The 22,467-nt window shown below is 40.7% G+C and overlaps 1 protein-coding gene across 7 annotated transcripts in view; it reads left to right on the top strand.

Moving 5' to 3' along the window:
• ST7 (suppression of tumorigenicity 7) overlaps nucleotides 1-19,466 on the top strand; it is a 221,206-nt gene extending 201,740 nt beyond the window's left edge. For 4 of the 7 annotated variants that reach the window (XM_034768864.1, XM_034768857.1, XM_034768879.1 and 1 more), the window contains 3 exons: nucleotides 6,989-7,081; nucleotides 10,080-10,219; nucleotides 19,147-19,465. In XM_034768864.1, the coding sequence (XP_034624755.1) occupies nucleotides 6,989-7,081; nucleotides 10,080-10,219; nucleotides 19,147-19,242 (329 nt within the window). In that variant the 3' untranslated portion in view covers nucleotides 19,243-19,465. Of the gene's footprint in view, nucleotides 1-6,988; nucleotides 7,082-10,079; nucleotides 10,220-19,146 lie in introns of all 7 variants that reach the window. The other 3 variants (XM_034768843.1, XM_034768836.1, XM_034768849.1) reach the window with 1 other exon arrangement.
• The last annotated feature ends 3,001 nt before the right edge of the window (nucleotides 19,467-22,467 follow it).

The raw sequence follows: 22,467 nt of genomic DNA, 5'->3' as shown, positions 1-22,467 counted from the left end.
GGCAAAGTTAGCAAGAGAACACAGGAGTCCTGATTCCCAGCCTCCTCGCACCAGTAAACCAGTCCCTTTGTGGAAAATTAAATGTTAACAAACCCTGTCAATGGCCTCTAATGAATTTTGGACCCTCAAATTCTGTGCTAATTACAAAGCCAAATATTATTTAGGAAATATACCACTAACAATGAGGAGACTTTTATGATAAGTTTGTATGAGTTATAATATTGTTGTTCAACAGAACTGCGTAGGTTTTTTGTTGAGTCTTGTTGACACAGATCCTGGCCCCACATACAGCCCCTTTGTGTTGCTACAGAGATGCAAAGGGACTGTAAAACTATCCTAACTGGACAGCTGAGGGTTCCCCAACATGTATGAGGGTTCCCCAGCATGTATGGAATCCCCCTATAACACCTCCTTCCCACTCTGTCCCTGGTGTAAGGGTCATGTTCCCAGGAGCAATAGGGTGCGCACTGCAATAGGGTGCGCAGTGCCACTGTGCTCTGGTGATCCCCAGCTGGCATAATGTCAGAGGAACCCTAAAGTCTGCTGAACTCAGTGAGTTTTGGGAGCATAAGGAATGTAGGATCATGCCCCATGGAACTATGTCTCCAAATTCTGGGCCAGGATTAATATACTATAGTATTCCCCCCAGGGACTGCATTAGGGTGACTAATCTGGAGTTCAGTTTTACCTTTACCATTGTCAGTTTGCAAATACAAACTTCCTTCATTTAACTAAGGGGAAGAAAGCAAAGCCTTGTGCTTAAAGCACAGTACCAAAGACTCAGGAGATCTGGGTTCTACTTGCTGTGTGACACTGAGCAAAATCACTTATCTTCTGTACCTCATTTTTCTCGGGGTAAAATTGGGATGATAATTTCTTTCTTCACAGAGGACTTGTGGAGCTTAGTTCATTAATATTTGAGAGCCTGATACTGAAGACACTATAAAGTATAAAGTGTATTATCATGATTAAACCAAATAAATCAACATGATGTTTTGTATTCAGTAAGCTCTATTCTTTCCACCCTGGTGATAATACATTTGAAATATTTTGTGTGTTTTCAATAACTGTGCTGAATTTTAATTTTGTAAAGTGTTTTCACCTTTATAACTATGTACACTTGAAAAAGAACCCCCAGGAATTTTAAAAAAGTGGTGTTTAGAATGACTTTTGGTGAGATTGTCTATAGTGACTTTTTTTTCTGTAATCACCTTTCACTTCCCCTTTTCTGCTCTGTTCTTTTTCTGATTTCCCTCGTCTTTGCAGCCTCCTTATGTTCCATTCTTTCTGTCCTGTTTTTCTCTCTCCATTATGTCTTCATTCAGACCTCACCTTTAAAGTACACCTTTCCCACCATGCCTGTCACACTGATAATCCACCAAAGAAATATATTTTACACAAGATTAATTAAAGTCAATCATCCTCTCATCAACCACTGGCCTGAATTTTGTCTAATCTAGAGGGAAAGGGATGCATCTGTGTCTATGTATTGTCACACTCCCTGCAAACTGGTGATGCTCAATAAATAATTCAGTTTCCTTGCTGTGTGTGGTTTGCTCCATTGTGTTTGTCCCGCATGTGTGTGTGTGTGTGTGTCTCTCTCTCTCTCTCTCACACACTCACACACACACACACACACACACACACACACACACTCACTCTTCAGTATTCTACTTGTTCTCTCACTACTTACTTATTTATCCCCAGCTCAGTCCCCTCCATTGTTTCCTTTGTCATCTCCTATTCCTCCCCAATGCTTACTTTTGATGGTGTCTCTTCCTCTTCTATTCTGTATTGTTTCTTCTCCTCCACTCATCATTTCATAGCAATTGTATTCAGAAAGGCATTATCACAAGATCATATAATTGCTCATAGTAATTTCTTGCTCAGGTTCCTATTGAAGCATTCTTTGCTTTGTAACAATGGGACCTCTAACTACAGTTTGACTATTTTCTCTTTTTCTTCCCTCCATAGCTACTTGAAAATGTATTTTATCCTACACAGGAGTCAATAAAAATAATGGCCATTCATTTCCAACTTCTAAAAGGAACAGCTGTAATCCATTTTGCGTAGTTATTTCAGAGAAATGTAAACAATGGGTCAAATCCAGAGGGCCTTATTCAAATTTTTACTCCTTCCTCACTCAGGCAGATTCCCATTTATTTTAATAGGATTTTGCCTAAGTAAAAACTGAGTCAAGAGCTCAGTGTTTGGCCCTATATTAGTATCTTTCAGTTGCATATCTCTTCTTTAATTAATATTCTTATAGATGTTGCAAATTAAACATTTGATTATATTGTATTATATCATTCTGTCAGTTTCATGTCACTTCTATGCAAACAGCTTCCTTGGCATCTCTGTTCTACCAAAATTTAAACTCATATGAACCATGGCAGAGGAATAAAAACTTAACTGGGTCCTAATTCTTCCTGGCAGTGTACAGTACATTGAGTGCAGCAATGAGTGCAGTACTTAATCACTTGCTGATGCTCTCTGTACTGATATCTATCTACATAGCAATAATATCTTAAAATTATAGCATGCCATTAAGTTACTTAAATTACCAGCCCCTGTCACTTTACCAGCTTATATGTAGGAAGTTAATGCCTAAAAACTTGTATTACTAAATTTTATCTGGGTGGGACTTGGACAAAGATAAGTACTAGCATTTCTTAAAGTAAATTACTTTGTGGTACATTTTCACATTTGCTTCTGGGAGGAAAGCAGATTGTTCCTTCTATGGCAAGCTCTAACTGAAACATGTCTAGAAAATCTCATTGGCCTAGCAGTCAGGAAGATCTGTGCTATTTTTAACCATGAAATAATTGTAGGCCTCCCTCTCCCCCCTCCCCCTCCCCCCAAAAAATGCACTCTGCAATTCAGAAAAGAGTTAGTTTTAAAATAATAATAATAATCATAATCACATTGGAATATTGGTCATTTCCTGGCACTGTTTCAGTTTTCCACCAATCAAAATGCACTTCCATTTGCAATAAAACTCAAAAGCCCAAATGATGCAATATGGGAGGTTGTTTTGTTGCAGATGTTATATGCAGAAAAGTCCTTAATTTCACATATGTCTGAGTTTCAAAGGTTTCCAAGATGAATGACCCATTACTGACTCTGTCCCTAAAATTTGACCACATATTCTCCAGTGTAACTATGAAGGTGAAAACAACGGATTTTCTTCTCCCAAATGTAATAGTGTCTTTTGCCATTCAACTTTGTGTTTGTTAGCTACCCTCTGTGTTACCTGAATTGTTTTGTGGACAGTACGGTTAGATAATACAGTAGTGGGGCAGGGAGTTCACACACACACACACACACACACACACACACACACACACACACCATTACCAGCCTAATCTGAATATAAATATTACATTTTAGAAAGAGTGATAAAGACTGCAGTAGTTCATTTTGAAATGCAGCTTCTCTTATATAAACCCCTTCCTCCAATACTGGTAATGTTGGCCAATTCATTCCTTTTGACCAACAATTCTCCAAATTCGGTCTCAGTTCAAAGATAAGCTTGTTTAATAAAAGATTCAGCAAAATCTGTTCAGCCATTTCTGAGTTCGGTGTGTAGTAAAATAAACACACCAATTCCCCTTAAGGTGTGATCAGAAATTGTATGCAAACATAATTCAGTATGAGCTGTATGAATTTTGTTCAGCCTTGGTTATTTTGTAGATCTAATTGAGATCTAATGAACAAGCCAGATTGGAAGGAAATTCATTCAGTAGTTCTGAAGTAATGATCATTAGGTGTTTCTTCACATTTATGTAATAGAATATTAAGTTAGATTTCTTTGGTTGGCATAAGTCTTAGAATATTGGGTTTGCGCTCAATCTATTGGGGCACTGTGAAGTGCTTTTATTTAATTCTGCAGGGACTTTTAAAGTGCAGTTAAGTTTATAGCACTTTACAGAGTTATAAATGTAGTAATGTTCCACGTGGGGCGGCTGGTAGTGGCATTGCCACCTAATAGAATGAGCGCAGGGCAGGGAGCCCTGAACTCTTTAGTGCTGTTCTATTTCTGCCACTCATTGGCCTCAGTAATACACTGATGTTTCTAAATTTCTGTGTCACTTCACATTATGACTTAAAAGGCCCGTCCCTTAAACTCTGTGGGGTCTACTCAGACTTGGATTTTGCAGGAAAAAGTCAGGCTGAAGGGCTGCTGGTAGTGTAAGGATGACCATGAGGAAAGTTACAGCAGGATGAGCCATCTGCAACCATCTCTTCTCCCTGACCAGAGCGAGACAGTGCAGACCAGAAAGTGCACACTAACACACCCTTTACTTGCTCCCAGGAAAAAAACACATGGAATCTGGGCTTAAAATAGAAAGTATAGTTAATTAATTCATAGAATCACAAAAATGTAGGGCTTGAAGGGACCTTGAGAGGTCATCTAGGCCAGCCCCCTGCACTGAGGCAAGACCAAGTAAACTAGACCATCCCTGCAAGTCTTTTCTAACCTGTTCTTAGAAACCTCCAATGATAGGGATTCCACAATCTCCCTTGGAATCTTATTCCAGAATTTAACTACCCTTCTAGTTAGAAAGTTTTTCTTAATATCTAACCTAAATCTCCCTTGCTGCAGATTAAGCCTATTACTCTGTCCTACCTTCAGTGGACATGTGGTCTGACCTCTGGTCACATCTGTTGTGAGGTGAATTGTCTTTCCCCAACTTGACAATTGATCACTGTCCTTTTTATAACAGCCCTTAATATACATGAAGACTGTTATAAGGTCTCCACTCAGTCTCTTTTCTCAAGACTAAACAGGCCCAGTTTTTTTAACCTTTCCTCATAGCTCAGGTTTTCTAAATCTTTTATCACTTTTATTGCTCTTCTCCAGACTCTCTCCAGTGTGTCCACATCTTTCCTAAAGTCTGAGGCCTCACCAGTGCTATGTAGAGCACTTTGAAAGCATCTGGAAGATGAAAAAGCGCTATATGTCTTGCTGTGTATTAAAGCATTCACATGGGTTTATATTTAAAAAGGTCTTGAGATAAAACCACCCATCAATCAAAGTACATTTTGTTTAAACAGTGTTATTGTAGTTTCAATTTCGGTTCATTACTTCCTGAAGGAGATCTTGTAATATAAATTGTTAAAGTAAAACACATTAAACATTTTCCTAGAAGCTGGTCCTGCTTAGACAGGTTTCTAGTTTCTTTCAGAGTGGGTCTGACGTGGGTTGCAGTATTGTGCAGACAGATCTATCTTTTATATTTTCCAGCAGTGCTATGCTAGTCTTTCCTCATATTAAAATCACTGATTGAAACAGCATGAATCTTTCATTTCTGAAGAACTAAGGACCAGAGAGTTTTTAATATTTTAATCTCTAAGAAATTTGTGTTACTTCAGGAAAATTGATAACATTTTTTACCTCAGCAAACCGTAAATGGACAGGATCTCTCCTTGAGTTTAGAGAGGTTTATATGCTCTTTGGCAAGACATTATTACCTTTGAGCGATATAACTATGGTGTAGATTGACTGCATTCCAAAGGCTGGAATCACATACATAATGTTTTTATTTTTCAATAATATTCAGACACCAGAATAAAACCCATATGTTAGCTAAAGCTGGTTACAGTGGAATACCGTCATTCTTCACTGAGAGCATTCTTTCTTGTTTATTACTATTTTAAACAAATACACTGAAAATACAGTGCAGGATGTAATCACAATTATTTTAAATGTAGTATTTACAAATGAAAATATTGTGGTACATAGCAGTCATTCATTCTTAATACAATTCCTCATTGCCCTGTGTGAGATATATCATGGAGCACTGGTGTGTGTGTGTGTGTGTGTGTGTGTGTGTGTGTGTGTGTGTTCTGCACCTACAGTATATAGTACTTACAGGACATCTGTTGAGGAAAAATTGCTTCAATGAATGATGTTCATAGGAATAGTGAGAATAACATGTTGATGACATCTTAACAGTGGGACTAACATAGAGGATAATAGAAAAGGATGGATTGATTGCAAAACTATAATTCAGTCAAGGGTTCTGATGGTTCCATAAACCACGGGAGTATAACTCAGGTGGTCTATGACATCATCAGAATACAGATTTAGCAACCAATCTATCTCCCTCTCTGTTATTATTTTAGATTTAAATGTTACGTATATTTTTAAAAAATACAAAAGATCAAGTCACAGATTAAATAATACTTGAATGCTCATGCTGGAAACCTTGCTTGCTCTGCTACATTTAAAAAGAATGCATTACTGGAATCTGGTTTTAATCATTCTTTAATAAGATGAGATTGCCAAATGAACAAATACAACCCACATTATCATGTTAGCAGCATGGAGATATCTCCTGACTGGCAGAATGTTTTGTTGCAGGTGTACCCTGGGTTATTCATTGGGGCACCATACTGCTTTCTTCCTGCATGCAAAACTCCCACTAAAGTCAGTGGAAATTTTCGGTGATCAGAAAAATGCAAGTATTGGGCCCAAGTTGGTAACACTGTTTTGAGGTTCTCTCTGTAAATAAAGTAGGGCTGCTGTACCATAGCTACTCTTCCCCCCCCCACCCCCCCCCCCCCCCCCCCCCCCCCCGCCCCTCACCACTCCTGCAAACTCTAAAAATGCTAAGTCAAAATTTTCAAATGTAAATATCTAAATTTAGGTACCTGACACCCTGATCATGCAAACAGATAGTTATGTGGTTGACTTGACTCTTGTAAAGTGGTCCCACTGACTCCAATGAGACTACAGATGTGAGTAAAAATTAAATATGTGGATAAGTGTTTGCCAGATTGAGGGCTAAATGCATATTTAGACTGTTAAATAAGTATTTTGTGTCCTGATAGTAGGCACGCAAGTATGAAAATTTTGGATTTAGTGCTTAGTTTGTTTTTGCTTTTCAAAATTGTTAATACATGTAAAGTGCCTTGCTGAATATGTCATGCAAATACTGCACTCACAATAAACTGTCCAATGTGTTATTTTTGTCTTTTTCAGCTTTCAGAATGATCCCCTATCCTTTGGAAAAAGGACACCTTTTTTACCCATATCCCATCTGTACAGAAACAGCAGACAGAGAACTACTTCCATGTAAGCCTGAACTTTTTCTCTTTTTTTATCCCTGGTTCTTAGCATCAAAGGGTCATTTATCACAGTTCTGCAATGCTGGCCTCCACTGATAACTCTTAAATTGGGTTCACTGGATTAGAATGATTGGCTGACAGTGAATCTTGAGAGTTCACTTGATTGTTAAAATGGTAATTCATAGCTACAGCTCATAAAGCTTTAGGTATCTTCATTGATGTCAAAAAAGAAAGAAAATCAGATTATCTTAGGGATGTACTTCTTTTAAAAATCTATTGTTTCTTTCTTGCCAAGACAGATAAAGTATGTTTGTTCCTTTATCTAGGATATCATACCATCAAACTAAAAATACAGTTGTCCTGCCCTGTAGTCCTAATGCAGGAAACCACTATCTAAATTCAAGGCAGTTTTGCCTTCCCAAGACTGCAGGATTGAGCCTGCATAAGGACCATTAACCAAGTACCAAGTTATTGTGACCTCTTGCAAGAGAGCTATGTAAGAGACGCCTAGTCACAAAGAGGGTTTTCTTCATGTAATGATGTGTGTGATTCTTATAAAGATATTAATGTGAAATTACACCAGTCATTTATTATTATGACTTTGTAAAGCACCAAGGGTGTTCTAAATGCTGTACAAGATACAGATATAAAGATAGCCCCCTGCCCTTGGAGAGTTTTACAGTCGAAGTCAATGGGACTGCTTGCCGTGCATGAAGTTAAACACGAGTCACTCTTTGCAGTATCAGGCCTGACTGGCCAGGCCTGGAAATGTCACACACTCAGAACTTCATTCCCACATTGTTTCCCATTGAAGTCAGTGGGACTTGGTTGGAGAGCACAGTGCTCATGCGGGGATGTTTGCAAGATCACGTTCCAAAAGGCAGACATAAGTTGCACTGGGGAACTCAAAAAAGGGAGTAAATTTAAATTATTTTTTGAAAAATAAATGAAGATGTGCTTGTGTTCCATTTGTATTTGTCTCTCTTCTGGAATAGATCTTTCTTTTATAACAACTCCAGTTTGGGCTAAGTTATGTTTAACCATTTTTAATAAATCTATCTGAGTAAACTATAGGTAGAAGTAATATAGCAAGAGTCCCCTCATTGTCAGGCCCTTTTTTCACAACACATTCTCTCTGATATTACACAGTAATCCTTGGCAACCAGCTCTATCTCCCCACCCTATTATAATCACCCTAATTATAACAATACCTCTTAGGACTCTCAGAATACTTTACTCCAAGGGATACTGTTAAATGGAGGGTGGAGTGTCAGGGAAATTTGGGAATGACAGAATGATACAGAATAGTCAGCATCCTCCTTTCTAGGTGCAAAATTAATTGCCGTTGTCAGATGTTAGAAGCAAGGGACTCTTTAATACTGTACATTGATGGTAATGTTTTGCTCTGATAATTGTGAGAAATGCCTTTTGCTGTCAAATCTCTTGGGTTTGAGAAGAGAAGGTTTTCACATACTGTGAGAGACACAGGTTGCGTAGAGGTCCTTTACACCACATGCCTGTCTAAACCTTTAATTGCTTATATTTTAAAGGTAACTTTTGGTAGGTAATTTGAAGGGAGAGTCTCTGCTGAAATGATATCATAGCCCTGGGGTTTGCATGAGGAACAGTTTGTTTCAAATGAAAGAGAGATTGAAAAGATTAACCCCGACTAAGTACAAACATCAACCAAACCTAATTTTTGCTTTAACTGGTTAATGAACTACAACAATAGATTGGATATTTCAGTTAAAGACAGTAGAAGTGGGAGCCTGCATTAGAATGCTTGTGCAGTTGTATTTTCCCAGCTCTAATCTGCAATTTGATACTTACATATGTGATTTAAATGAAATTATCTAAACATGTTTCTCCTGAAAACAGTTTGCTGATTTTTTTAAGGGAACAAGATTTGCAGCCCCTAAACTCTAACACACTTGAAATTTTTATTTTTATTTTAACCATTCAAAGATGCCTTATGGGCCCATCAGATGAGAGCTGCAACAGTCCAAATCGGATGCTGTGCTGTCCTATACCATGCTGCTTGACTGCCCTGTTTCTGTGACCTGGCAGGTGCAAAATAAGCAGGCTTTGAGCAGGATTCTTGCATATTTCAGCCATACCTACCCATAAAAATGGAGAAGGCAGGCAGAGTAGAAGAATGGTGTGATATGTATGTATACAGTCATGACATTTAAAATTAAAAAACAAGCTGGTACGGCAAGCCTAACTTTAGATCTACCAGCTGGGAGAGTATCCTTTTAAGAGAAAAGCTACTGTCATTTCAAAGTCAAACACTGATCCTGACTAGAACTTACAAGTAGGGATGGAATGGGAGACACAGTTCGACAAAGCAAGAACTGGCCAGAACATTTGCCAAACTGGCCAGATCTCCCAACCTGAATCTGAGCCATCATAAAAAGTTTGATTAAGCAAAACTTTCCTCCAGGCAAGTTCCCACTCTCAGCTCTGGGATACTTCTTCCTCCAAGAACATATTGTGGGTCTCTTCAGGCCAAAGCCAGAGACTTTTCTGTTTCCCTTTTAGTTTGTATTGATTGTTGTTGGATTTTTTTTATTCCTCATATGCATCATATGGTGGTTTGTGGAGCGGTTTCTTTCCCTGCCTTTATTTCAGCAAGTTTCCCTTGCTTGCATAAATTGCATTAGTTAATGCACATCGGCATCTAAAAAAATAAATGTATTATTAATATGGTGATGAAGATGCAGAAGGAACAGGGAAGGAATAGGCTAGTGGTGGGATGAAATGGAAGCAAGGCTATGCTGGGAGGAGCCAAGGAAGGCACAGATTATTATAGTGGAAGGAAGAGTCTGTAAAAGGGTAGGGAAATGGGAAGAGGAGTCTCAAATGATTCTGGCATTCAGAACCTTTAGATGTGTCTTCTCGCTAAACCAAACCTCGGAACCTTTGTGGCTTCTTTGTAACTGCTTAACCCTCATAAGAAGGTATTTTACCTACACCATGCTTTTCCTTTCTGCTTTCCTCTGCAGCATTTCATGAAGTTTCAGTTTATCCCAAGAAAGAGCTTCCTTTCTTTATACTCTTCACTGCTGGATTATGTTCCTTCACAGCCATGCTAGCCCTCCTGACACATCAGTTCCCGGAGCTTATGGGGGTCTTCGCAAAAGCTGTGAGTATTCACTGACACTCCTTGGTTTTTGGGTAAATACAAACACAAAACAAAAAGGGAAATGCACAAATAAAATGGTGCTGAGCTAGACATTGCTGGATATGAAGTGTCTGAATATTTGTTAGTACAAAAGGAGCATCCAGGGGTCTGTCACTGAACAGGAGAACATTTAGAAATCATTTAAGGAGCTAATCAGTAAAATACACTCCAGTCTTTCCTCTCTGGATTATCTGACTCTGTTGTTGGTCTTAGTTTCTTGTGGCTCTGCCAAAAAGGAGGGGGATATCTGCGTTTTCATGGATAATCCAATAAAGTAAACTAATAACAGATTGCAGAGCCCCAGCCTGTTCAGAAAAATAAATTGTAAGCCTGTGCAAGGTTGTGATAACTACACAGTACTTCCCAGTGCAAGACAGGGACAGCACAAACTCTAAGTAGTACCAGAAAAAATGTGGTTCCATGTTAACCAAATCAAATTGCAGTGTCCTTTTCTGAAACTGCAACAAATGAGACAGCCTCAGTGTTCGTGTCCAGACCTCTTATTCCAGCTCTCTATTAGATGCATTGGCTGAGGGCACTACTAATTCTGCTTTTCTGGCCACTGACCTTTACAAGTTGTACTCCAACTTGCTTTTTTCCTTGCAAAGTCTAAGAGCATCACTACTCTGATTTTTGCAGCCACAGGGGGCATGTGGAAAATTCACTTCCCAGCAAAGTTCCAGCAAGACCATTACTCCCTCCTCCAAAAAAATGCTGAGAACCCCGAGCAATAATTTATTATTTAATGTACTTCTTATTGTGGAGCACGGTGGGTCCAAAATACCCTCTTGGCCTTCTTGGTATTTCTAAATGATGCTAAAGTTCCTCTGCACTCATTGAGTTTTTTTCTGGGGGTGGAGGAGGCTTTGCTAGAGCTCTCAAGGTATCCCAAGGCTCATTCTTTAGCGCCTTTCTCAAGACCTCATATCCTGCTGACCAGGAAGGATTGTCCAGGGACCCCTTTTGGAGTCAACCAGCTACTCCATCAGCCAGGCTGGTCAAATATATCAGAGCTTTAATCCCAAGCACTAGTAGTAGTTTGTGTCTGTTATGGCAATGGCTCTTGCATTAAGAATTCCTGTGTCTGCAGGCGAAGAGGATAGATGACTTGATCAGTTGGAGTAAAAGCTAACATGTCTGTCAACAGAAAAAATACAATAACCTGCTTGAAATAGTCCTTTATGCATTTAGCCTTGAGTGTATCTATAGGTGTATAGTGGATGGCATGTATTATTATTGTTGTTGTTGTTTGTTGTTATTATTATGGACATGGAACAAGACCTCATCCTGCTAAGTGCTGTACAAACACGGAACAAAAAGATGGTCCCTGACTCAGAGTTTAAGTATAAGACAAGAGACAACAGATGGAAGCAGACAGACAGTACAAGGAAACAATGAGACAAAATTGGTCAGCGTGATAGGCTCTGGTATAAACACACCAGTTATCATTGTTATTTATTATTTGTTTCACCAAAGTGCCTAGAACCAGAGTTTTGTAGGCATCACAGCAAAGGAGTTTTAAGGCTGGTTAGGGGTATGAGTAAGGGAGGTGTTCCTAGGAAACTTCCTTCATAGAATAAAAAGAAAAAGCAATGTCTCCGAAGCACAGATTTTGCTTCCAGTCTGTTTTGTTCATTCAATATGCAGTATGCTGGTATTAGCAGTCATTAGGCCGAATTCTGCCTTTCCGTGTACCCTGTGCAACCCCACTGGCTGTCAGCCTCATGATTTATTTAAGAGCAAAGAGTTTAAGAGCACCTCAGGCAATGAGCCTGCTACAGGTAATGAGGTGCTGGAATCAGACAAACCTGATTGCGGACTTTCATGGGCTTCACTTGGCATTTTTTGTGTGATGGTTGCAATCGAATGGGATGTGTGTGTGTGTGGGGGGGGGTGTTAATATTTACATTTGTGATGTACTAGCAATTATTTCCTTAAATAGCTCTCGCTTTGGGCACCAAAGTCACTTTGGGAGTACAATGCAACCAAGAGGATCTATTCCTTTGATATGTGCATGTAGCTTCCATTGATGTTAATGGAATAGAAGCCTCGGGGCTCAATATGTGACTGCATCCTGCATCTGAGAATAGAGTGGAGCACAATAAATGAACACAAACAAAACTAAATTAATGCCATGTTATTAACCCTGTATGAAATAGGCAGTGTCACTGACCTCTGTGTACATCTCTGAAGCTACATGGCATGTTTGCTATGTTAAGTAACATTCATAGGGATTTAGCTATGTGGCTATCTTAATAAACAAACACAGGCAGCATCTGGCTTTTAATTGTGAATGGGCAGAGTGAAAATCAGGCCAGTCTGGTGAAAGCCTGTGACCTTCGTTCATTGACTGATCAAGGGGCTTAGACTCAGATGTCTCATTTTTGTAGTCTACTAAAAAGGTGGGGTAGCCAAACTGTGTGAAACCTAAGGCCTTGTCTACACTGCCACTTACAGCACTGAAACTTTCTTCACTCAGGGGTGTGAAAAAACACTCCCCTGAGAGCTGCAAGTTTCAGTGTTGTAAAGTGGCAGTGTAGACAGTGTAACAGCGCTGGGAGCCGTGCTGACAGTGCTGCAGTGCTGGGAGCCATTCCCCTCACAGAGGTGGTTTTATTACAATCCTTGGAGAGCTCTCTCCCAGCGTTGGAGCCGCGACTACACAGCCACATTAAAGCACTGCGCTTTCACCTCGGCTGTGTAGACATACCCTAAGAAGTGTAATGACAGACGTCCCTTTGCTATGCAGTGATATCAAGGCTCAGTGGAACAGACCTCCAGCAAGCCACAGCTGTGCCCTTTCCCCTTTTAAGGGAATTAATTTTGAACATAGCTAAAAAGATGAATGTTCTGAATATCATTTTGGTTGTGCGTGTGTGTGGAATTAATACTCTTGTCTGATTGACATGCTGTGGTTTAACCAACATCATGGGATGTATTGTAACTAGTGCAAAACTACAAGAATAAGTCCTAATTTTAGCAGGGCTAAATTATTCTTCTACTTACATCTGTCAATCCCAAGAGCACTGAACAAGTGTAACTGAGAGCCACCTTGGACCAATTTAAAAATTAAATCCAAGTTCATATTACTGCCAGTTGAGGTTTAGCAATTTACAAAATATGGTGTACTTCAGTTAAACTGAATATAGCATGTGTGGAGCTGTTTGCATTTTTTTAAGCACCTACTTGGGGAACAAATATTTGATAATGGGCTCTCTAGCTGGCATAGGTATAACAAGATTGAGTGGCTGGAAGCTGAAGCTAGACAAATTCACACTTGAAATAAGGCACTTTTTTTTTTTTACAATGAAGATAATTAACCATTGCAACAACTTACCAAAGGTTGTGGTGGATTCTCCTTCGCTGGCAATTTTTAAATCAAGAGTGGATGTTTTTTCTGAACAATATGCTGTAGGTCAAACAGGAATTATTTCAGGGAAGTTTTATGGCCTGTGTTATGCAGGAAGTTAGCCTACATGATCTAACAATCCCTTCTTGCCTTACATTCTTTGAATCTATGAAACTTGACGGTACAGCCACTGGCCCCCGGTCTAGGCTATTGACACTTTGAAGCTCATACAAGTCTGTGAATACTATTCATTCTGTCCTCACAGTGCTTGGGAGAGACAGTCCCTCGTGTAGACACCTGCTTCATCTCATGAATGAACTTGCAGCAGGTCTTGGTGATACCTCTTGTCTGGGTAGAGAAAAGGAACAAGGTATACTTGAGGGGGGAAAGGCTAGAGGAAATGGAGGTGGTTCAGAGAGGGCAGAGTACTACCTGAAGCAATATATTTTATTATTCTAGACTGCTGGTTTCAGCCAAAGCTGAAATCTAATTGGTCCTAAACTCTCTGTGAATTCACCATAAGACTAAAATAACTTATTTAACAATGAAACATCACAGTTTCTACAAAAGGAGTCCTTGATCAGTCCCATTCAGGGCAAACTAAGTGGTCCATAAACAGTAACGCTCCAAAAGATGCAAATTAAAAGCTGAACCAGACTCTGGATTTTTACAGTTTTTTAGCTGATCGTATCAGAACCTTTGATCCTGGTGTCAAGGCAATGTAAGGATTTTAGAGCATCTCCACGCAGGAATGAGTATGAGGCTCCCTATGAAATTGTCTGCATCCACTTTGTGCATCTGGAGGGCTGGCTTTTATGTGGCTTGCATGGTTAAGTAGGCTTAGAGTGTCCAGATGTCATAGTAGTGATGCTTACAAGTGCCTGTAATAATAATGATATGACAGGCAGAGGTACATTTCTGTAGCTTCTCTTTTTAGGCTTTCTATTTTCTCATTCCTCTGCTTCCAGCTTCCAATCACTTTCCTCCTTCTCCTCCCCTCCCCAATCCCCTTCATTGGCCTCCCATCTCTTACTGCATCACACACATGGTCCCTGTTCACAATCAAGGCCCTAACAATCTCACCGGTTTACATCACCCATCTCTCTCCCTCAGACTCTTCTGCTCATTTCATACACTCCTACAAAGCCCTTCATTTTACTGTTGTCTTCACTGTGTATCCCACTTCTCAGTTCACACCTTCTCTCCTGCTTTCCCCTGCGTTCGGTAGGGGAAATTACTCACTCCCAGCCTGCCAATCCCCCTTCTCTCTCCTCCTCCTACCCCCTCCCGAAAACCCTCCTTTTCCAGGAATCTTTCCACCCTGCTTGCAGAGAATCTCTCCTCACTTGCCCTTTCCTGAGTGGTTTTGTTTTGTGATGTGTGTGTGTGTGTGTGTGTGTGTGTCTGTCTCTCTCTCTCTCTCTCTCTCTCTCTTTTCTCTCTTCTATCTCAAGCCCCACTCCTGCAACTGGATCCTCTAATACAGAGTTCTTGAGGAGTTCCATTCACCTCACTGGATCTCTGTAAGGGTCTGTGCTAAGATTCAGTATCAGGCTCTGGTGTATAAGCTCTATAGGGGCAAGGTTGGTGTCCTAATTTGTTTTTGCAAGCATCATATACATTTGTGGTGCTATCTAAATTATTTTGATCAATAACAATAGATATAATAAATAACCTGCTAGCTATGCTGGAATGGCCCCTCCCTCCAGCTGTCACTCCCAGGTGCATATGCTAAGATTACTGGGAAGCCAGCCCACAAGAACTCCCTGGTGGAAGCAGGAGTTCTAGGGTCCAGATCAGGGCAGAGACACAAGTGTGCTGTTTAGAATAGGAGGAAGCTGTTGTTGAAGAGGGTGAGCTATTGATAAGAGAAGAATGCAGAGCTTGGGTTTAACTCCACCCTCCTTCAGGGAGACACCAATATCCTGATTTTTAAATTGGCACTAGAACTATCTATAAAACCTCAGACATAAATAATTAACACAAGCCAGCTGCTTAGAAATACAAACGGACTGCAGTGCTGCTTCTCCCATCAATCTGCTCCTGGAATTGCAATGTAAGGTGTCCTCATAAGAACATAAGGGGAGAGATCCAAGCTGGAGTGGCATAAAGGAGCCTTAAAAGCCCTGGATGGTGCCAAGAGAGAACACACCCTTAGTGCAGAAAGCTGCCTTTCAGGGACCCTCTCATGAGCCCCATGGAGCAGGGTGGGGCTGGACAGAGGAAGAGTGTGTTGGAGATGGGGCTGCAGGGCAGAAAGTTGAGCACACGGTGCAATCCTGCAGCCTAGGAGCAGGCAGGGCAGGCTTCCAGATGTTAAATGGGCCCCCGGCGCTGTCAGTGCTCCACCAGGGGCTGCAGAAATGAGAGGGTGCGAAGGTGGCTTAGTCACCATAGCTCCCTTCTCCCCCTGAGCTGTGCCTCTCAAAGGTGCAGCATAGACTCTCAACCACAGGATTTGCTGTACCACACCAAACCATTGATCCATCGAATCCATTAACCTGCCTTTGGCAGTGACCATTGCCTGATGATTCAGGAGAAGGTGAAAATCCCCCAACATGCATGTAGCCAATTCTGTGATTCTCTGCCTGGGGGTGGGGATGGCTTTTTCTCACATGGGAAACATTGTTAAATATGATGGATTTGAGAGATCAGGAATAGTTAACTTTCAAATAGCAACATGTTTTAGCATTTTCACTTGGTTATGGAAGAACATATTTCTAGCCTGCATTTTTGGCAGTCTTATGAGACACAGGCAGGAAGTTTCCTTAAGGAGCTGGTAGTGGGCCAGGTAGTAAAGTTAAAATGCCATGTAAAGGAGCACTGGTTCAAATGGCTGCCTTGCTAATGGAAGAAACGATGCAGTAATTTTCTGATGATTTTCACTAGCCCTTCTAATGAAAACATTTTGGAGGACGCTCAAGAGATGAACGCAAGCAGTTCATGTTTTTTGATTGCACCACTTGGGATAAATTTGTCAGCATGTAATGTAGATGATTTTTTAATCTTTTGTTTTCTTTCATACTGTACAAAGAATCTGTAAGTCAGTCATGAAAAAAGCTAGGTACTTGCATGACTCCGTGGCATACAAACATTTCTTAGATGAAAATGAGAGTGACATTTAATTGGCGAAATCAGTGTTTGTTAAAGTGACGTCATCAATTGATCTGAGGCAGGGCCGGCTCCAGGCACCAGCCCACCAAGCATGTGCTTGGGGCGACACCTGGAGGGGGTGGCACTCCGGCCCCAGAGCAGGGCTGCGACTGGGCTTTCCGCCCTCCCCCCAGCACTCTGGCCGCCGGGGAGAGCGGAGCCCCGGCCGGGCTCTCCGCCCTCCCCCCGGCACTCCGGCAGCGGCAGGTCAGGGAGAGTGGGCCCGCGGCCGGGCTCGGTGCCCTACCCTGCCACGCTCCCCGCCAGGGGTGGGCGGCGGGAGGCTTTTTTGCCTCAGGCAACAAAAAAGCCAGAGCCGGCCCTGGATATCATCCATAATGCACAAGTTGTTCCTTGGGTAATGTCTTTTCTAGGAGTATCTTTGAGAAGGTACAACCTCAAATATGATGCAGGCCAAGTACTTATGACATTTTATTAATACAGTTAAAATATATACAGGATATATGTTTTCAGTTAAAATAAACTCTTCACAAAACACTGTCTGATAAACATGAAACTGCTTGCAGCTGTTTTACTGCCTGGTACCTTAAAGGGATTGTAATCTTTGGCTAAATCATATCAAGCATATTTCTGGGAGCAACGATATCTTCAAGGCAAAAATCACACAGTAGTGGAAAAATAAAAAATAGAGATATGTCTCAACCAAAAGACTGGACCTGTACATTTTATATTCTGTCCTGTAGCCTTTAATTGAGTTGAGTTTACTGTATGTAACCCGGGTTTCAGCAGCATCCTCCATTTCAGCAGCATTCAGACTGATCTGATTTTTTTAAAAATCAAAACACGCAGAGTGGCATTTGAATTTGCCGTATACAGACATATATGTTTTGTTCTCCTCAGGGGAGATGGGACTATGGCAGAGTACAGCCAAGCAAAGCCCACGGATTGCAGTTCTCTCATGTCAGAGTTAGCGTGTGCTGTGCTCATCACATATGGCACATTCTGAAACATGAAACTGCTTGCAAATATTTGGGTGAGGTAATACATCACCCACCATGTCTCTCTAAGATCATGGGACCAGCATGCTACAACAACACATCCTGCAGATATTTGCTAATTGATACCATAAAAGAACTATATTCTTTGGCAATGTTATGTCAACCAGCATATGTCTGGAAGCAACATTGTTCTTAATCTAGGGATGGCTGACTTTGCATATGTGTAATATCTGCACAGATACAATATACCATAACAGTCTATTCTATTCCAGGCACCTATAGGAGGCCCATAGCATCTGTACGTAATACAGATTGAAGTAAATATATAGCACAATTAATATATATGGGGTAACATTTTCAAGATATGGAATTCCTCAGTTCTGAGGTACTCAGCTTGAGACACTTCAGTGGGACTTAATTCTCAGAAAATGTTTAGCACCCACCCTCTGAAAGTCAGACCCTTTTAAGGTGTCTCCTTCTATTTTCAAATGTCCCCCCTCCCCCCTGGTGATAAAATGGTAACTATTCATCTGATCTGGGCATGTAAGCCTCTCATAGCAGTAATACACAGGCCAGGTCTACACTTCAGACCTGTATTGGTATAACTATGTTGCTCAAGGGTGTGAGAAATCCACACCCTGAGTGACATGGTTATACCGACCTAACCCCACCATGTAGACACTCTGTCGATAGGAGAGCTTCTCCCATCAACAGAGCTACAGCGGCTCAGCTTTTGCTGTTGGAACTAGGGGTGCTGCTGCACTCATTCGTTTGGAGTAGTAATAACAAACACCAAATACATGGTTTCCATCAGCAGCACCTCCACCAAAAAACCTGTTCCAGCCCCCCTGGGTGCAGCTGCACCAGTGCTGCTGCAGCACTGTATGTGAAGACAAGCTCACAGATACTTCTCTCAAACTATTACATTCTTTTTTCTAAAGGAAAGAGCAAGTTAAGATAAATTCTAGAAGAGAAAGCCAAGGGGGTCTGAATATGCTTAGATAATATTTAACCATTATGGGTCTGATTCTGAAGGCAAAATTGTGTTCCCGTAGTTAGTTGAATGTACCTATTTGTGCCCATACACGAGAGACTCCTTTTTACTTCAGTGGATTTTGGATCAAGCCTACAGTGGCGTGTATCTGGGCATGGATCTAAGATTCTAGATTTATGCCTTTACTGTGCATTAACTCGTTAGTAATATCTATGTAAAATGGAACACTTGCTTTATTTATTACAAAACTGAGAAATGGACAATGTACATCTGAGAGCAAAATTGGGCCTAAAGACTTTAAAAACAAATGATTCAATTAGTGTCACCCAGAGGATTTTCTTGGAGGGTCTACAACACCTCAATTGCACAGCTTTCTGTTACAGTCTGTTGTCTCCATGATTTTGATCTACTTGTATATCTGATTTCTTTGCAGTTTCTCAGCACTCTCTTCGCCCCTTTAAATTTTGTGATGGAAAAAGTAGAAAGTATCCTTCCCTCCAGTCTGTGGCACCAGTTGACAAGGATCTGAGGGGAAACACCACACTGATTGACTGCCATGACATCTTCTGTGACAACTTTTTGTTGACCACAAGAAAGCATGATAAAAAAGGGAAACAGTTCTAAGACTTAAAAACTCTTCATGGATTGTCTGTTCTCATATAAAAACTGTTTTTGTTGTACAAAATACATTGCTGTTAGGTTTTATCATATTTTGCTTTCAGAAAAGAAAAGGATCTTAAAAATAAACTTTTGTGTATTGCAGCATTGCAGAGGGTTTTTTTTCTATTTCTTCGAACACCAGAAGGCACTTTGTGTCCCTGAAAATCCATGATGCATCCATTTCTGCTCAAATACAGCTTGATTTTCTGTTCAAATAATGAAACAGCACTAGTTACTTTTTAAAAGCTATGCTATCACTATCTTCTCCTATAGAGTTTAATTAGGGTGAAACTCACCCATGTGCAGAAACCCCACACAATGCTTATGGACCACTTACTTCTTAAGCTCTCAATATTGAGCTTGAATGGTGCGTTGGACTTCTGGACCAGTGCACAAGACTGGATTTTACCCTTACTCCACATCTCTGAAAACTGGATCCCAATTTGGAGATTTCATTACTCCAGCTTTTCCAGCTTCAGTTTTCTGTCCATAGAGTCAAGCACCTTCAAAATCTTTTTGCTGTATTAGTTGGCTGCAGGAGAGCACTCCACAATTAGTGGTGGAAGATAGTGAGAAACTTGCATGTAATGGTTAGTCATTCTGTTGTGGAGCAACATGCTTTTGGGGAGCTTCGTACTGTGTTTTCACTGCATTTTTGGTACTTGAAAACACCGTGCAAGCAAAGTCCTATGACTTGTCTCTATACAGTATTAAACACTGATGTTATATAAAGTAACTACCTGTCTATGCTGGGAAACATGAACATACCTACTAATATAGTCAATGTCAAGGGGTGGAGTTTTACATCAGTGCTTAGATCTTTCATATCTTATCCAGGGGCTTTGACAAATTTAGCCAAATTCAAATTTAAACCCATTCACTCTGGTAACAATGTAATGAGCCATCTTCAATAGAGCACTCCTGCTAATACAGCAGACCAGTTATAAATTCTAGCGCTTCTTCACCAAGAGCCTGACGCTGGGATGAACTCTCACAAATGAAATATGCAACCCTACGCATGCATCGCTACCTTTCATGATCCGGAGACCTCAACTTTTCTTGTCTACACCTCTGCGTGATATTGAAAAGTAACAATATAGCAAAATGCAGCCGTTAATAGTTGGGAACATTTAGATTCCTGAAAATTCCCACTGCGCATATTAGCTGTTAACTGAAGGTAACTGTGATTTGGCCTGAGGACAGGATTATTAAAGAATCTACACTTCTGTGCTTTAACTTGAGAGTATTAAAACAGTAAAATGTTAGGAAAAACACTCACACACTTCCTGGGCCTCCTCAGGAATGGTAAAATCCTGTCCTTGCTGCATTGGGCCATGTGAATCGGGGGATAAGGAGGAGGGGGGAGCAGAAGGGAAGAATGATGTGGTAGCACTCAGAGGATCTTTGAACCATCCTGTTTGGGGAGCACTCCACACTGCAGCATACCTTCCTACTGCTCCAAAGAGGAGCAGTGCACTCCCTCACCCAAAATAGAAAGCAGCCAACATGCAGGGACCCATGGAACTGGCCATGCTTCCAAGATAGCTGAGGTTATGGAGCATTGCTTGGGGTGTTAGCTTAGCCTTCAGCCTAGTGCTCAGTGGACAATCCTAAATTGTTCCTGCATAGACATGCTCTGGGGGATTAAAGGCCCTTTGTATTCACTCCCCAGCCAGGCCTGCAGCACACTAAGTCAAGACCCAACAGCAGATTATGTATATGATGCTAAACTCTGTATGAACTCTCAATTATACTGAACTCAATTATACTAAAAGCCCCCTCCCCCATCAGTCTTTGGATAGTGTCATGGTTAAGCTCCTGAGTTTTATTTCTTTTCTTTTTTTTTAATGAAGCCACTCCAATTGCAGTATAATATTAAGCAGACAACTCGCCCTCTAATAAGTCACCGCAAAGGTAGTCCAGCTATTACTGCTCGTTACACACCAGGGCAAGTCCAAGGAAAATGATGATGTCGCAGTTACAGTTTCACTTTAAATACATACCCCCATGAGTCAATCTTGAGCAGGAGCCTGCCCAGGTTTTCAAGAGCTCTGCATGGTCCCTGAACATTTTTTTTTTAATTGATGGGCTTACATCACCCCTTTGTGTGCGTGTTTATTGAACCTATATCTAGTGAGAATTGTGAAGGATGCACAGTACTTCTTTTTATATCATGGTCTATACATTGTCCTTGGCCCCTAGAATAATAAAAGTGACTTTTTTTTCCCCAAGCAGCTCAGCTGCCATCATCTTCAAGGATTGTGAGTTCAATCCTTGAGGGGGCCACTTGGGGATCTGGGGCAAAACCAGTACTTGGTCCTGCTAGTGAAGGCAGGGGGCTGGACTTGATGACCTTTCAAGGTCCCTTCCAGTTCTAGGAGATAGGATCTCTCCATTTATTATTATTATTATTATTATTCTACTCTTCGCTTGAATTCCACGAGGCAGGAAAGCACAGAATATACTTTGAGAGTTGTTGTACAATGGGTGGGAAGCTGTTAGCTTCTAAAAGTCTTCCCCAAGATAAAGTGGCAAATTGATGTATTGGAGATGCTCCTATATGTCAATTAAATTTATCTACATTCAAACATTCACTGAAAGGTTACAATTTTTTCAAAAAATATCAGCCAGCTGAATGACCCTGATTAACTATAGAAAGGTTTTATTTACCAGGGAGGAAATCAATGCGTGAAGACAACACTCGCTGTAGTAGTTGGTATAAAGAAAAGGTGACAAATTGATGAAGCCAACAGCAGGAGTCATGAAGGTAGTTAAATCTTATTTCTTTTTTTTCCCCACTTGACCGCAAACATGGTACTCAAGACAGGACAATAAAATTTACCAAAAGAAGCACCAGCACTACACTTAAAGCAAACTGTGCAGCTGTGGTCGTCCCATCTCAAAAAAAGACATACAATGATATTGTAAAAGGTTCAAAAAAGGGCAACAAAAATGATTAGATGTATGGAATGCCTTCTGTATGAGAAGAGATTAATAAGAATGGGACTTTTCAGCGTGGACAAGAGCCAACTGGGGGGATAGAGGTCTATACAATCATGACTGGTGTGGAGACAGTAAATAAGGAAGTGTTGTT

The sequence above is a fragment of the Trachemys scripta genome, chromosome 1 (genome assembly GCF_013100865.1).
Source record: "Trachemys scripta elegans isolate TJP31775 chromosome 1, CAS_Tse_1.0, whole genome shotgun sequence".
NCBI lineage: Eukaryota > Metazoa > Chordata > Testudines > Emydidae > Trachemys > Trachemys scripta.
Note: the sequence above shows the minus strand (reverse complement) of the source record. Positions and strands in the feature narration are given on the sequence as shown.